Raw genomic sequence first — 17,877 nt, 5'->3', positions numbered from 1 at the left:
TACATTTATGGTAGGTGTACACAACTGTACTTTCTCAATAATTCCCCTCAACTATACCTCAACCCTACAACACACCCTGACCAACTTAGCGACCACCTACCCATTTCTGTCTTTCGTGCTCCCTCCCAACTTCTCAAATCCCACATCTATAGAGTCTGCCGCAAACTCTCTAACTTCGATCTCGTCCAATTTAACTCTATTTATAATCTTCCATAGACTGGTCCATCCTCAAACGCATCCCTCTAAATGATGCCATACAAAGATTTAATAATATTTTCCTAGACACCCTTAACTCACTGGCCCCCTCTAGAAAGATCAGAATAAAATCCCAGTATGCTCTCTGGCTCTCAAAAGAAACAAGGTCCCTAATGCTAGAAAGAGACAAAGCTTGGAAAGCATGGACAAAATCGAAGGACTTAGCTATAGACACCTGAGAAATCTTGTCAAAAAGCACACCAACAACAACAAAATGTCCTACTATAACACTGCCCAACTTAATAACAAAACCAACCCTCAAAAGTTCTAGGCCTCCATTAGTAATATTCTTTCTCCTGGCTCCCCTGCAAACCCCCCCCCCCCCCCACCCAAACTCAGCATCTCTTGAAACAGCTGTTCTACTCAATAACCATTTTATTGATACTATTAAATCACACATGGCTCCCACCAGTAATCCTACTCCTCTGCCAAACCCTCCTAAACCATCCAAAAACCCACCTTTTTCTTTGCACCCTGTTTCCACTTCCTACATTAGATCACTTCTCCTGAAACTCAAACCCTGCTCTCCCTCCACTGATAACCTACCTCCTTCTTTCCTTAAACTTGCTGCTGATTCTATTGCCGTCCCAGTATCCATACTTATAAACAGATCTATACATGAGGCTACTGTCCCTTTATCATGGAAATCTTTTTACACCATTCCTTTGCATAAAGGTGGAAACTCAACTGACCCTTCTAACTACAGACCTATAGCCATGTTATCCCCCTCTCTAAGATTCTTGAAAAATGCATCCACTCTCAACTACCTTCTTGAACACAACCTCCTAACTCCCACCCAGCATGGCTTCTGTCCTAAACATAGCACAACTACTGCCCTCCTATCTTTCACTCATACAATTGCTGAAGCCCTTGATAATAACAAACTGGTATCTTGTCTCTTCCTTGACTTATCTTTTGTTACAGTCTCCCACCCTCTCCTACTGTCCAAACTTGCTAACCTCAATATGACTTCCTCTTCCCTTGCCTGATTCTCTAGCTACTTATCCTGCAGACAACAATCAGTAAAATGTCTCTCCTCTTCCTCTCCTTTCCTATCTGTCCCAACTGGGGTCCCACAAGGCTCCATCCTAGGGCCCTTTCTCTTTAATATTTTCACCAATGATCTTTATACAGCTTGCAATACATCTTCCCTCATCCAATATGCAGATGATTCTACACTCATTACTACCTCAAATAACATCACCATACTCCCAAGATCTCACACAACAGGTCTTCCTAGATGCTGAACATTGGCTATCTAGCAATCTCCTCATCCTTAACCCAAAAAAGACCAAACTCCTACTATTCCTCCCTCAATCATTATCCCACCACAAATCTTCCTTTGCCATTACATCCTCAAATAACACTACTATTCAACCAGAATCCCACACTAAACTCCTAGGGGTCATCATCGATGATGAACTCAAATTTAACTTACACATTCTACAATGTATAAAAAAGACAAACCAAAAGCTTTGTTTATTATATCGCCATAAGAAATTTTTAACAACTAATTCCAAACTCACTCTTGCTCAAGCCCTTCTCCTTCCCTCCCTTCTCAATGCTGCTCCCATGTTCACCCATATTCAAACTACTATCTTAAACAAACTCCAGCAGGCTTCTCATAATATAGCTCGGTTTATTACTAACTGTTCCATTAATACTCATCACTGCCTACCTCTAAACTCTCTCCAATGGCTTGAATTCCCACATCTATTGTTACTAGCCCAAATTCAAATGTTACACACTATAGTCCATAAACCTCTAGCATGTCCTGCTCTGTCTTCCTTCATTACGAAGTACTCTCCACCCCGTACCCATAGGACATCAAATCAGCAACTACTACAAATATACTATCCCAAAAAAGCTGTAAGTAAACTTCTTTACAAGTACTCTATGACCCAAGCTTGGAACAAACTTCCTAGAGAAATTTGTAGCATTGTACACCCATCTCACTTCAAGGAGAAACTTAAACTTCATTTACTTAACTCCAAAACATGCCCCTGTCAAACCCCAACTTAACTCCTACTCCTTCATTTCTTTCCTTCCATACTAGCTCTCCTCAGCTTAGTCTTAAGCCTAGTTGCACAATATTTGTCTAAACATTTCTGTTGAATATTTTTCTCTGTTGTACATATTGTATATATTTCAGGTATTTTTCTCTGTTGTACATATTGTATATATTTGGCATTTTACAGTACTTGAATTAGTGTGTCTTATATCTACATATGTCAGTTATTACAGATGGCAGGTCTAAATATATTCTCCCCAAATTTATTTTTATTAATTTTTTCTCTGTTGTACATATTGTACATGCTTTGGTACTCTACAGTATTAGAATTAGTTTTTCCTTGACTTTAAGTATTGTTTTTTTTTGTAATATTCTCCATGTGTCAGCTGTTATTTATGGAATTGTAAAACTGTCCTTACATTTATATTTAAACTGTTTATTTTAAAATTGTATTTTTATTTCTCGGAGCTTTTCTCCTCAGGTCTCCACTGAAAATGGGCCATAAACCCAGCTGAACTAACCCGGTTAACAAATGCCAATAAATAAATAAAATACAAGTATTCCCTGAGGATCTTAAAGCAAAACAAACTGTACTTTTGGGTAAATCTTTCCAGTTTGCATCAGGTATTTAGTAGAATCAATGTATATGCAACTGACTGGCATCTAATAGAAGATTGAAGAAATTAGAGGGTGTGTTAAGGGGGTTATTCCACAGAGTATATGACAACCCACTGCCATGCCACATCACTTCTGTATAACCAGTGCAGCACATTTCCTCAGTCTTGCCATTTATGTAAAGTATTAGAAATACAGGCTGTGTAATGGTTCCAGAAGCAGAGAAAGGACACCATTTAACTTGAGTACCAGAGGAAAATGGTGGAAACTATTTGACCTATGAAGGTTGAACAAATTTGTAAGACAAAAAAAAGTTCACAGTATTTTTTTCTGCATACGTTTGTGCTTATTCTGTATTGGGTTCCTTTCTCTTGATTTTTACCTCAAGAAATATTCACCTTCCTACCCCAAGCTTAATGTTGCACAGGAAATTTCTGAGGCTTAGAGCAGATGTGTACCATTTCCAGTTTAATACCTTTCCTTTTGGCCTTGTTATAATGGGTCTAGATGCTCATGTTAGTAATTCTGTGCCTTTTGACCTCAGAATGTATTGCCTCTAGAGCCATAAGAGTTTTAATTCCCTTTTACTCATCTTTTATCAGGACTCTTGTCAAGTATAATGCCCCTTCTGACATGTTTGCCAAAACATTTCTTTCATGTTGCAAGACCTCAGAGACTTAATATCAGTGGCTTCAAGGCCTTTAGTTATCCAGACAGACTTTGCATCCCTGTCCTCCACTTCATCTCTTGTAGACTATTCTGTAGTGGTGTGTAACCTTTTAAACCATGAAAGACCTAACCGTTCTTTCATTTCTACACAGAACAAATGGATGTTCTTCGTGTTTCACTGTTGCAGTCATCACATTTGGGTTGTCTGCCTGCAGGTAGCCCTCAGCCAGCCTGAGTACCAGAGTCTTGGGATTTCTGCTTCGGATGCTGTCACTTCTTCCATGACGTCAGGTCGTCAGGGGTATAAAACATGCAGCCGACACCATTACCCCAGTCTTTCTTGCCGTGTGGTGCCCAAAGCAGAAGCAGTTCGCAAGTGCCGGTCGGCCGACTCCTGAAATTTTCATTTTCGAGTTTTCAGACCTGAAATCTTCTAAAAGGTAAGTGTCCCATTGGGGATCCTTTTTTCTTGCTCTAACCGATGTCAGAAAAAATTAATAATTGTCTTGCCTGTGGAAAGCAAATACCTCATAGAGATTTTCATTCTTACTGCATCACCTGTTTAGGCCCAGACCACGACGTCCCTCGCTGTCGGTTTTGTGCCTTGTTCAACACCCAAACTATCAGTCGTCAGGCAATTTTTGTAGCTAAATACTTTCGCTCTTGATCTCTGTACTCCAAAATGGCGTCGGTAAGCCTTCCAACTACCGATCTTCCAAAAAAACGTAAGGATAAAGATAGAGACAGACCGCATAGGTCCAAAACTGCAAATGACACTACCGTTAAGGTAGTCGTCAGTCCGCCAGTACTCAGTGAGGTGCTTTTGCAGCCCCTGATACCCGCTTCTACAGATTCGCAAGCCTCTACTGAGAACCATTCAGAGTCTGGTATGCCGCAAGTTGCTTCTTTGACTATGGAACCTGCGGATGTCTCTACCTTGGATGGGTCTGGAGCCGCTGTACAGGCACCGGCTTCTGACAGGCCTACCAATTTCCATATTAAACTGACGACTTTGTTTCAAGCCAAAAATAGTGAATTTCTCAGGCCTAAAGTTCGCACTACACCTAGGAAACTGACGACCAAAGCACATTCTCAGGCCCACAGGCCTCAGAAACAAATGATTAGAATGGCTGAAGACCTTATTAAGTTAATAAGGGGAAGCCAGTCTTCCCCCTCAAAGAAACCTTGAACTGATTTTCCTTCTGATTCTTCTGATCAGGAATCTGATATCTCTGTTCCTTCTGACTACCAGGATATACCCTTATCTACCTATGAGGATTCTGATGCAGAGGATTCCATTCCCTCTGCTTCCCCTCCAGAAGATTTTTCTTTTGGTGAAACCCTGCATACTCTTGGGGAGCATTTCTGCTGGGAGAGCCAGGACTACTCTCAGTCCAAATAGAGACTCAGGGAATTTTTAAACCTGCCTCAGCACAGGCCTCTAGCCATCCCTCCTGTTCTGGAGATTGTAGATGATGTTTTCTTGGAATCCAGCCTTACCCTGGATACTTTGCCTCCAGCTGCCAGGAAACCTGACAGGTACTACAGAGTACCTGACTCTCACAAATTCCTTTTCAAGAATCCTACTGCGGATACAGAGACCATTTTCCAAGGACTAAAAGGCATTAAGGCTACTACTGCCAATAATCTACCCCTTCTGACAGGGATTCTAGGGCTTTAGACAGATGGGGTAAGAAGGTATACACCTCTGCTACTCTGGCCATTAGGGCTTTAAATTGCCAGTTTCATATGTTAAAGTATCAGCAGCATATTATGGGGCTAATTAAACAGAAAATGATGTTGATTCCTGACTCTGCAGAACACAAAGATTTACAAGAGTTAATGCATTCTGCTGACCAAGTTGGTAAACATACTTTGCAGTGTGGTATTGATGCTTTAGAAGCATCTTGTAGGGCTGCTGTCACTGGGTCTGTTCTCAGAAGGCATGCTTGAATTAAGGAGCAAAACTTGCCAGATCATGTCAAAGCAAAATTACTGGATGCACCCTTAAACCAAGAGCGCCTATTTACAAGTACAACTACCTAGATTCAGTAGGCATTGGTCTTCAAAGAACTGGTCCTTTCCAGTCCCTTCCACTCCCTTCTAGGCCTTCTCAGTCCAAACCCAGGGGCAGCAGACCCCCAAGACTTCAGTCTCAGGTTATGCACAGATCTAAGCAGTGGGATGCTCCCACATCCAAAACAGGGAGTAGTAAGCCAGCCCTATGGTAAACTTGCACAATGACTTATCCTTAATTCCACCAAGCCTTGCTCAAGTACTTGCACCTTTAGGAGGAAAACTCAACCTGCATGCAAAAAACTGGGAATGCATTACCCAAGACAAATGGGTTTTAAACATTGTTTTCCCTAGGATACAGATTCCACTTCCACTCACTCCCAACCCTAAATGGATGGCCAGACCTCCCCCAAACCAGTGGACAGAGGCCCAAAAGCAAGTACTTTCTCTCCTCCGCATCAAGGCTATTCAACCTGTCCCAGCAGAACAAAGGGGACAAGGTATTTATTCAAGACTGTTCCTGGTTCCCAGAAAAGAAAACTCCTGGCATCCCATCCTGGATTTATCTATTCTCAACACCTTTCTGGTGGTTCCAAAATTCAAAATGCTAACCCTCCAACAGCTGCTTCCTATGCTAGCCAAGGATGCCTGGCTGTCAACCCTAGACTTAAAAGAAGCTTACCTGCACGTCCCCATAAGGCCCTGCAACAGCTGCTTCCTATGCTAGCCAAGGATGCCTGGCTGTCAACCCTAGACTTAAAAGAAGCTTACCTGCACGTCCCCATAAGGGAATCTTGCAGGAAACACCTTTGCTTCAGGGCAGGTTCTATGCACTTTCAGTTCTCTGCACTTCCCTTTGGCTGATCTACTGCACTAAGGGTATTCACAAAGTGCCTAGCTCCAGCCATTGCTTTATGCAGGCAGAGAAGTATTCAGATTTACCCAAACTTGGACGATTGTCTGATTCAGGTGAAAAGTCAGGACTTGCTACTACAGCACCTGGCATTTGTAAAGAGACTTTTAACTTCACTGGGGTACACCATCAAGGAAAAGAAATCACACCTAGTACCTTGCCAACAGATTGTATTCCTGAGAGCAAGCTTGAACACAACTTCCCAGATGGCATTCCTCACTCCAGTGGAACAAATTTATTTGACAACTTACTTCAACCTACTGGCCACAAAAACCCAGCTATCTGCAAGGAAAATACTGCAAGCTCTGGAGTTCATGGCCTCTTGCATTCTGTTAATTCCATATGCAAGACTGCATATGAGGAAACTTCAATGGTATCTAAAAAGTCTATGGTGTCAACATTCTCAGGACCTGGAAAAATAATTCCTATCATTCCGTGTCTAAGGGCAGAGTTCCTTTGGTGGGCAGAGGCCTGCAACCACAACAAGGGACTCTCTAACTCTACCCCCTGCCGCCCAAACCCTAACAACAGACGCATCAGACTATGCATTGGGGGGGGGGGGGGCTCACATGGCAGGGCAGTGCATTCAGGGCAAATGGAACCCAAAGCAGATGCACTTGCATATCGATCAAAAAGAAATGTTAGCTGTACAGAATGCTGTGACAGCCTTCAAAGGCCTTATTCTTCCAGGGCAACTATTGGTAAAGACAGACAACACCACAGTTATGTGGTACATAAACAAACAGGGGAGAACACATTTCTATCCACTCTGCAGACTAGCCATGGCTCTGTGGCACACAGCCTTGAGCAACCAATTGCTCCTACAAGCTCAGTTCCTGCCAGGCAAACTAAATTCACTGGCAGATGACTTCAACAGAAATCTCATGGACCCACAGGAATGGAAACTGGAACCCAAAATATTCAAGCTCTTGGGGAACAGATGGGGGGCACCAGAGGTGGACCTGTTGCTTCCCCTCAGAACTATCAGTTGAACAAATACTGCACCAGAAATCCCCACAGCCAAGCTTGGAAGGTGGATGCCCTGTCCTTTTCCTGGGAAAGCCTCTCAGTCTATGCCTTCCCCCCTCTGCCTCTCCTCTCGAAGTTTGTACTAAAGATCAAATAAGACAAGCCAAGGACAATCCTGATTGCACCAGACTGGCAATGCCAGCACTGGTATCCTTTTTTCGCAGTCTGACAGTGCTACAACCATGGCACCTGCCTCAGACCCCTTCCCTGCTGTCCCAGCAGGGGGGCCAAATTCTGCACTGTCATCTTCAGACCCTGAACCTTACAGCCTGGCTAATCCCTTGAACTCACCTCTAGCAACCCTCAGTAAGCAGGTGCTGGATGTCATTCTTGAGGCAAGGAGGCCTAGTACTAGAAAATCCTATTCAGAAAGTGGAAAATATACTGTTCCTGGAGCCACTCTCAAGGGATGGGCACAACTGTGCCCAGCTTACCTCATATACTAGATTACTTAAAAGAAATGCTCCACAAGGGCCTATCCTTCTCTTCAATTAAGATTCATGGCTTTTCCATCTCAGCTCATTAAAATACTGAGCCATCCCTCTTCTCTCATCCTCTGGTAAAACAGTTACTTAGAGGGGCCAAAAATTTAAGACCCCCCAGGAGAGCTCTCACTCTATCCTGGGACCTTAACTTTGTTTTGGAAAAACTTGCACTCCCCCCCCCCCCCCTTTGAACCGGCTACTACAGCAGAGTTGAAATTCCAGTCATGAAAACAGCTTTACTTCTAACCATCACTTCAGCAAGAAGACTGTCTGAACTGCAGGCCCTTATGGCAGTGGAACCCTTCATTATCTTCAATGCGGACAGGGCTTCCCTCAGGACTAACCCATCTTTTTTGCCCAAGATGGTGTCTAGTTTGGCTTCAAACCAGTCCATTCATTTGCCTACTTTTTTCTCTAATCCTCGAAATAAAGGGGAAAAGGATACTGCATTCTCTAGACATGCACAGACAGCTTTGATTCTATTTGGACAGGATGAAGCCTCTCAGATAATCTGACCAGCTGCTAGTCAGCTTTGCTAGGGGGGCAGAGGGGAAGGTCATTTCAAAGCAAACCATATCTAAATGGATAGCACACTGCATCCATTTCTGCTACAAGCACCATGGAAAACCTACCCCACAGGGGATAAGAACACATTCCACTAGGGCTACATCTACCTCTACTGCATTTCTCAGAGGAGTCCTTACCAGGGACATCCTGGAAGCTGCAGCCTGGAGCTCTGTACACATTCACTAAGCATTACTACTTGCCTATCTTTTCTAAATCCAGAGTTGGATTTGCCACAGCAGTCTTACAGGGCCTAATTGCCAGGCCTAATGCTTCTTAATCTACCTCCACTCTTCCTTAGCTTTGGGAAGCACCCCAAATGTGATGACTGCAACAGTAAAACACGAAGAAAATAGTACAGTTGTGTACACTTGCTGTAAATGTAGATGTTCGAGTATATTCACTGTTGCAGTCCTGATTACCCTCTCTCCATCCCCCTGATTGTCTTTGCTTTCACCTATCCATTTTGGTTTGGCATGTCTTATACTATGTGTATTTGCTTTTTGCTGGGGGTGTTCCACACCATATAATTGCTTCCTATTTTGTGGGCACCTGACATCTGGGGCAAGAAAAACTGATGTAATGGCGACGACCTGACGTCATGGAAGAAGCAACAGCATCCAACGCAAAAATCCCAAGACTCTGGTATTCAGGCCAGCTGAGGGCTACCTGCAGGCAGATAACCCAAATGTGATGACTGCAATAGTGAGTACACTCGAACATCTACATTTATGGTAAGTGTACACAACTGTACTTTCCTGAAATACCCAGTTAAAGGAGCTGAAGTTCCCTCAACAAGTAATTAGTTAGTAAAATTCAATTTATATTTTAAGTCTAAAACTCTTCTTTTGTTACTTTTAGTAGTGATGAAACAAGGACATTGGCAGACCGAAGTCTGTTCACTGTTGACAGTGAGGATGAGGATGACAGAGCCAGAACACGAAAGATGAAGGATGTCAAGGAAGAGCAAGAAAGCTCAGAATCTGAGTCAGAGGATACAATAGAAATTCAGAAGCCATTAAACTGTAAGTATGCTTAAATTAGCAAGAAAATAAGACAACTTGTTTCCCACGGCATTCTTACAGTGAGCCTACACTCCATTGATATTCTTTTGTGTGCTAAATGTTTTTTATAGCTTTCACTACATTTTTAAGCACAAATGCACACCTTCTTTAGTAGGTAATAGGTGTACGATAGACATAGTACACCTACATTTTACGGAATCTCAGAATGCAGAGATTTACTCCTAGCTACAGCAGCTCCCTGCCTGGTGTATGCTACTAGGGGAAAGATGGTACTTCACTGCTGTCCAGATTCTGTAAGACAACATTTAGGGTTAAAACTTTGTTGTACAGGACAGGTGCCCTTGGTTCAAAGAGGTGGACAGCAAAACAAGTTATAAAATGTTTTGTGCAGCAGCTTTCTGCTTGGGCAATGTGTTTATTTCCTTTATAGATTAGAAGTAGGTAGCTTCTGCTTTGATTTTTGTGGCTTCTCATTTATCTGAACAGTACCCTTAAGTGTCATTGCATTTCTTAAGTTTGGCTAGGATTAAGTTATTTCTGCAGGGTTTCTTTCTGCATGCTGCATGTCCTTCCACTCTTATGTTCACTCTAAAATCTAATATAATTTTTGGTTTAAACAAATGAGACTGGCAGAGTCGGATGCTGGAGCTTTGTTCTGTAGTTGTATCAGTTTTTTCTGCGTCACTTTGTACCTTCCCCCACAGGCTACATTTTTGAACATCTTGGCTATTGTTTCCTTTGCCTTAGTTTTGCAACATCGTTTTAATTTGTAGGCAGTAGTGAATATCTGCGTGTATAGTTGTACTGCTGCCATAAATTGCACAGTTGATTTAGTATTGTATTAGTGTACGCATTTTCATATTGGTTCACAAATAGCATTTGCTTGCACTGTGTAGTTTGTGAGTCTTTAATAGTGCTTTTAAAGGAGCCCTCGGAAAAGGCTAAGACTGAGCCTTATGATCCAAATTTCTTTTTTCTGAAGTGATTTTCTTGCCTGTGGCATTGACGGAAGCCCCCTTTACAAAAAGAGTAAGATGTAAGGCTAGTCTTTCCATTGTTTCCCATTGATTTTCAAGTGTTGGAGCTTGACCTGCAGTCCATACTTTTTATTTCACAAGTTTAACAGAGTTTTTTTTTTTCATTGACCAGAGTTTTCTGTTCAAGAAATATTCGAGTCATGTGTTTTGATGCATTTCATTAATGTCCTTTTACTTGTCAGTCCCCCTCCCAGTCTTTTTATTTGGAGTCATATATTTTGATACATGTCATTAATTTTGCTTCGTCAGTCCCCCTAATCTTTTTAGTCTTCCTGTCACCTAATGACAAAAGCATGTTTTATAAATGAGCTTGTGCACAGAATGTGAAACCTTAGTGTAAATGCAATGATGGTCTTCGTGTTTCACTGTTGCAGTCATTACATTTGGGTAATCTGCTGGCAGGTTGCCCTCAGTCGGCCTGAATAAAGTCTTGGGTCCTGCGTTGGTTGCTGTCTCCTCTTCCATTACATCAGGTCATCAGGGGTATAAAACATGCAGCCGATGCCATTTTATTCAGTCTTTCTTGCCATGCTGTGCCTGAAGCAGAAGCAGTTCGCAAGTGCTGGTCGGCCGACTCCTGAAATTTTCGCATTCGAGTTTCAGAACCGAAGTCTTCAAACTAAAGCTAAGTAGCCCGTTTGCAAAACTTTTTCTTGCTCCTTACCGATGTCAGTCTATGCCTTTCCCCCTCTGTCTCTGCTCTCCAAGGTCTTATTGAAAGTCAAACAGGAAAAACCAAAACTGATCCTAGTTGCTCTGGACTGGCCTCGCCAGCACTGGTACCCACTTCTAAGGAATATGTCTCAACTTCCTCCATGGTACTTGCCTCAAATATCTCATCTGCTGTCTCAGCAGAACAATCAGATTCTGCACACTCAGCTCCAAACTCTGAATCTTGTAGCATGGCTGATCAATTAATTATTCAAACACCGCTCAGTAAATCTGTGATGGATGTCATTTTGGAAGCCAGAAGGCCTAGTACTAGAAAATCTTATGCTGATAAATGGAAGAGAATCTGTGCTTGGAACCAAGCACAAGGAACAGATACAGCAAAGCCTAATATTCCTCAGATTTTACAATATTTGACTGAGATGCTTGACAAGGGCCTATCTTTTTCTTCAATAAAAATCCATGCCTCTGCCATCTCGGCTAATTACAACACAGAGCCTCCCCTCTTTTCTCATCCTCTGCTTACAGTATCTTAGAGGGGCCAAAAATTTAAGGCCTCCCAGAAGATCACCAACTCCGGCATGGGACCTAAATTTTGTGTTGGAAAAACTCACCCTGCCTCCTTTTGAACCAGCAGCTACTGCAGATATAAAATTTCTATCCTGGAAAACAGCTTTTCTCTTGGCAATAACTTCAGCAAGAAGGGTTTCAGAACTACAGGCTCTCATGGCAGTGGAGCCATTTATTATATTTTAACCGGACAGGGTGTCCCTCAGGACCAGTCCTTCTTTTATGCCTAAGGTGGTATCCAGTGTTGCTCTTAACCAGACCATTCACCTGCCAACATTTTACCCAAATCCACAGAACAAGGGGGTGCGGATTTTGCATTCATTGGATGTACACAGACAACTAAGATTCTACTTAAACAGGACCAAATCTCTAAAAGTCTGAGCAACTACTGGTAGCATTTGCTGCAGGGTCAGAGGGGAAGGCTATATCAAAGCATACTATTCTAAGTGGATAAGCCACTGCATTTGTTTCTGCTACTTGCACCATGGTAAACCTGTGCCCAAGGGGATCAGATCACATTCCACCAGGGCTGCCTCTACTTCAGCAGCTTTTCTCAGAGGGGTCCCAACCAAAGACATTCTAGAAGCTGCTACTTGCAGCTCTGTTCATACCTTCACAAAGCATTATCATTTGCCTCTCTTCTCCAAATCCAGGGCAGGCTTTGCCACTGCAGTTCTGCAGGGCCTTATAGCCACTCCTAATGCTGTTTAGTTCCATCCTCCCATCCATAGCTTTGGGATTCTACCCAAATGTAATGACTGCAACAGTGAAACACAAAGAACATAGTACAGTTGTGTACACTTACCATAGATGTAGATGTTAGTGTATTCACTGTTGCAGTCCGGGTTACCCACCCACCATCGCCCTTTCTATACCTTTTCTTTCCTTCACTATACACTAAAGCCTTTGTAGTGTATTTGCTTTTAGATGAAGGTAAAGTTTATGTTGCTAAAAGTGCATTTCTATATATTTCTGTTTATTTATATATATATATATATATATATATATATAACATTTTTTTTTTTTTTTTTTTTTTTTTTGCTCCCCATTTGGGGGGCACCTGACATGTTTCCATTTGGGGGGCACCTGACATGTTTTATACCCCTGACGTCATGGAAGAGGAGACAGCAACCGACACAGGACCCAAGACTTTGTTATTCAGGCCGACTGAGGGCAACCTGCCAGCATATTACCCAAATGTAATGACTGCAACAGTGAATACACTCGAACATCTACATTTATGGTAAGTGTACACAACTGTACTTTTTATGCTTTGAGATGATACATTAATTTATTTTCATTGTAAGTTGTTTATTGACACCGTTCATTGCTGGACTAAAACCATCTGAGAGCACATAGAGAAGTATTTCATCGCTGAAGGGTTCTGCGGAGGAGAGAGAGTGTTCTAGACCAGTCATCAGCTGAGACCATAGTGTTAAGACCATCATCTGGTCTTTGTGGGGATCACTCTTTTCTTGAGCTCATAAGTGAAGATAAGTACTGAAGTGTCAGCGAAGCCTTCATTGATAGGAGGACATGTTTCCCTGAAAGTACTGGGTTGGAAACCAGGTTGCCAGCCCTGCTCTTCTTTCCCCTGCTACACATTACTGTTAAGGTTTGTTAGGGCGAGAATGCTCTGATGTCTATCTTCCTGCAAGTCAGATGGCACCAGGCACCTCTGATGCTGTTCCATTGCCCATTTCATGATGTGTAAGGGTTCTACCATGGAGGCATTTGTCCAGCAGCAGGAGAATCAAATTCTAGCTCAAAGAAGGGCCCTTCATCTTCTTTGAATGATTCCTTTGTGTCTGCAATGAATTTTTTGAGTTAACTTAACTTTTGGCGGAATTTACCAGAAAGCTGGCCTTCCAGCAGATTCACTTTCATCACAGAGGAACTTATTTGACCAGTCAGATATAACCAGACCTTTTCCTGATGGTGAAGAGCCTGATGTGATGCTGTCTGAAACAGTCAGTCAGCATGTCTTCACACTCTGTACAAGTCCCCATTTTCCTCTGGTCCTCTTGTGGGACAGGACATTCTATCAGTGCCTGCATATTTGTCTGTGGATTACAGTTTTCATAAAGGTTGTTAACCAGTAGAGTTCCATAATATCATAGTTAGAAAATTGTCAAGAGATGGCAGATTACTTACTATCCCAACCTGACCCTCACAAATCCCATTCATTTGAATGTGCACATGTGTGAAGGAGAGTGAATGAGGAAGGTGCCGTGCGCCAACATTGATTACTGTCAGAAAGCACTGATTACCACTAGCAGGTAACACCACACAGTTTAGAGACCACAGATTGGCCAATAATAGGGTCTTTCTTCATTGCATCTGAACATGTGTCTTAAACGCATTTTCTGTGATTGTGAAAATGCACTCTGGTTGTGTTCTTTCTGTATCTCAGCCATGGTGTTGTGACCTCAGTGAGCTGCATGATTTACCATAGCTCTATGCCTTTTAGTGGTTCACTCTCCAACACTTCACTTTGTGGAACACTGTGAGTACTGCACCAGTTGCACAAGCATAGTGACCAACAGTAAATGGAATACCGATCAGTTTTGCTTTTTTGCAAAATTTTCAAAAAGGTACTTTTTTAGCTAGGCAACTCTGAAGGCTGTAAAGTGGTGGATTGAAAACAAGCTGATATTTTTGTGAAGTAATTCCAAAAATCCAGATATTTTTAAAACTACATTTTGGAATCAATGAGGAGACACGAACACCCTTCCCACTAAAAGTGAAAAACTGATGCTGATGGGTCATAAACATTTACAGGCTCTCAAAACAAAATGTTAATTTTTACTGGAGGAAGTCTCTTTCACCCTAATATGGGGGCTTCACATCCTTCCCCCTTTTCTGAAATGTGCTGATTCCAGAAGTTGCACAGTCATGAGGAAAGAGTGAACAGTACAGGAATTGTACATAGTAGATAGTAAATAATAATAGTAATAAAGTTTCAGTTCCCAGTGTACAGCATTACATTGCTGAAAGCAGAATACCCAATTTTCACCCGAAGTTCCCAAATTAAAACCCATCAGTGAATTTCCTGCATATAAATACCTGGACCCTTAGAACCCTTGTTAAACTAATGGCACCACAAACTTTGAGCAGCTGAACTACACAGTTTGTATATAAAGCAGCTACATTAAGTGTCACAGTTATTCAGCATTTGTTGAACAGTTTTATAGTAGAGTACTAGGCTGTAGACTAAAGCAAGCTTTTTTTTAGCCTAGCCACGCTTCCCAGTAAAATTTGATGTGTATTGGTTTCCCAAGGGTTTTATGAAGATGTCCTTCAAGGATGCATCTGCAGTCATAACAAATGGGTTGTCCTGTCGTCAGGCAGCCCTTCGGTCGGCCGGATTCCAAAGTCTGGGTCTGGCCTCGGCTGGTGTCGCACTTCACCCGACGTCATCTCTGCTGGTCTTCGGGTATAAAGGCATCAGCCGACGCCATTTTCCCCAGTCTTTCTTGCCGCGTGGCGCCCGAAGCAGAAGCTGTTCGCAAGTGCCGGTCGGTCAGATCCAGAGATTACTACTACCGAATACTACTTCGAAGACTTCTAAAAGCTAAGTACCCCGTTGGGGACTCTTTCTTGCCTCAGCCGATGTCAGAAAAAGTAAATAACTGTTTAACTTGTGGGAAACAAATACCTCATAAAGATTTCCACTCTTACTGCTTACCTTGTTTAGGCCCAGACCACGATGTAGCAGCCTGTTTAGCCTGTGCTTCCTTCAACCGACGAACGCTTAGGCGTCGGTCGGAGTTTGCTGAACAGTTTTTCGGCTCAGATTTTGCGTACATTATGCCGTCGGATCCTCCGACTTCTCAAATTGTTAAACGCAAAGAAAAAGACCGACACTCGCGGTCCCCGGTTTCGGCCGAAACCACGGTTAAGCAAACCGCGAGTGTCTCGGTTTCGGCCGAAACCGAGCAAACGGGTCAATCTTCAGCCGAATCCATGACTACTACCGAGGCCCCTGCTACCCTAGTTGATTCGGCCTCTGAAGTTTTGCCTACTAATGTGGTTCCTTTAGAATTATCGGACACCATCCCTTTGGATGTCTCTACCCCAGCACGTGGTGCTGCTAGGCCTCCTGCAGCCATGTCTATTAAGGCCTTTGCCAGGGCTAAAGCAGCCAAAACTGCTAAATCAGTGCCTGTTAAGCCCCCCTCACACAGGCCCAGTTCCAGTTCTCAAATGCTTACTCTGGCAGAGAATCTCATCTCTTTAATAAGGGGATCCCGATCTCACCCAGACAGGGCCTCTCAGCCTCCTGAAAAGAGACCTAGAGCAGAGCCCCCAGAGCCAGTGTCCTCAGATGATTCTTCTGATGATTCAGACATTACAGACCATCCAGAGGCTCCTTTTTCTACTTATGAAGATTCCGATGCTGAAGAATCTATTCCATCTGCCTCTCCACCAGAGGAATTTTCCTTTGGAGAAACCTTACATGCCATGAGAGAGCAATTCCAATGGCAGGGACAAGATTTCTCAGATTCAAGAAAAAGGCTTAGGACCTTTCTACACTTACCGCAACATAGGCCCTTAGCTATACCTCCAGTTCTTCCTGTTGTGGATGATGCATTTAATGATGTTTGCACTGCTCCTGATACTTTACCTCCAGCCCCTGCCAAACCCGATAGGTTTTACAGGGTACCGGACACTCATCACCACCTATACAAGGCCCCACTTGCAGATCCTGAGACTATCTCCCAGGGGCCTAAGGCAGTAGCCGACCTCAGCAAAAACCCTATCCCTTCTGAAAGGGAATCCAGGTCCTTAGAGATGGGGTAAAAAAGTTTACACCTCTGCTACTCTCTCAGCTAGAGCTTTGAACTGTCAGTTTCATATGATCCAATACCAAGAGTTTATGCTTGATCAGTTAACTAAGAAACTGTCCTCGGATGATTCCTTAGATAAGAAATATGTTCTAGAAATGGTGAATAACATTCAGCAGGTTAGTAACCATTCTTTAAAATGTGGCTATGATGCACTGGAGGCTTCATTTAGATCAGCCATGACTGGCACAGTTATAAGAAGGCATGCATGGTTGAAAGAACAGGTCTTGCCGGATCATGTTAAAGCAAAACTGTTGGATGCTCCTATGGATAAGGCCAGTCTATTTGGTTCTCCTGCCCAGCAAGTAATGAAGAAAATGGAAGAGAAGGCAAAATTTGTACAAACAGTTAAAGATTTCTTACAGGTTCAGCCCCCAAGGTTTAGCAGGAACTGGCCTTCCAAAAATTGGTCCTTTCCAGACTCCTCTAAATCTCAGAGAGGCAGGAATAGACGTTCCAGAGGCAGAAATCAATTCAGAGGAGGTGCCTACAGAGGACGCCAGTGGCAAGACAACAACCAGCGAGGCACAGACACAACCACTGCCACTGCAACAGGACAATCACAGTGACTTGGCTCTGACACCGCCTATCAGGGAACAAATAGCAGCACCCTTAGGCGGAAAGTTAGCCTTATTTTCAAAAAATTGGCACTATATCACAAAAGACAAGTGGATTTTGCAGACTATAGACCAAGGCTACAGATTTCATTTCCACACCTTACCAGTAAAAAGAGGAATGCCAAACCTACCTCCAAATCAGAAAACAGAAGCTCTAAAACAGATAGCTCAATTATCAAAAATGAGAGCTGTGGAAAGAGTACCACCAACAGAGCAGGGCAAAGGATTCTACTCCAGACTCTTCCTAGTACCAAGAAAAGAGAAAAGTTGGAGACCTATTCTCGACCTGTCCGCCTTAAACACATTCATCATTGTTCCAAAATTCAAAATGCTGACCTTACAGCAACTTCTTCCCATGCTGGGCAAGGAGTGTTGGCTGGTAACTCTAGATCTCAAGGAGGCATACCTGCACGTCCCCATACGACCAAATTGCAGAAGATACCTCAGATTTCTTGCAGGATCAGAGCATTATCAATTCTCAGCATTGCCCTTTGGCTTATCTACTGCGCCCAGAGTATTCACAAAATGCCTGGCATCAGTAATCGCTCATTGCAG

General features: G+C 42.9%; 1 protein-coding gene across 1 annotated transcript in view; it reads left to right on the top strand.

The window, feature by feature from the left end:
• Positions 1–17,877, top strand: part of KDM7A (lysine demethylase 7A) — a 1,445,788-nt gene that overhangs the window by 1,097,941 nt on the left and 329,970 nt on the right. Inside the window, exon 15 of the mRNA XM_044087282.1 lies at positions 9,419–9,582. Coding sequence (XP_043943217.1) covers positions 9,419–9,582 — 164 coding nt within the window. The remainder of the gene's footprint in view (positions 1–9,418; positions 9,583–17,877) is intronic.

This window comes from Protopterus annectens, chromosome 11.part0 (genome assembly GCF_019279795.1).
Source record: "Protopterus annectens isolate FY-2018-M chromosome 11.part0, PAN1.0, whole genome shotgun sequence".
Lineage (NCBI taxonomy): Eukaryota > Metazoa > Chordata > Ceratodontiformes > Protopteridae > Protopterus > Protopterus annectens.
Note: the sequence above shows the minus strand (reverse complement) of the source record. Positions and strands in the feature narration are given on the sequence as shown.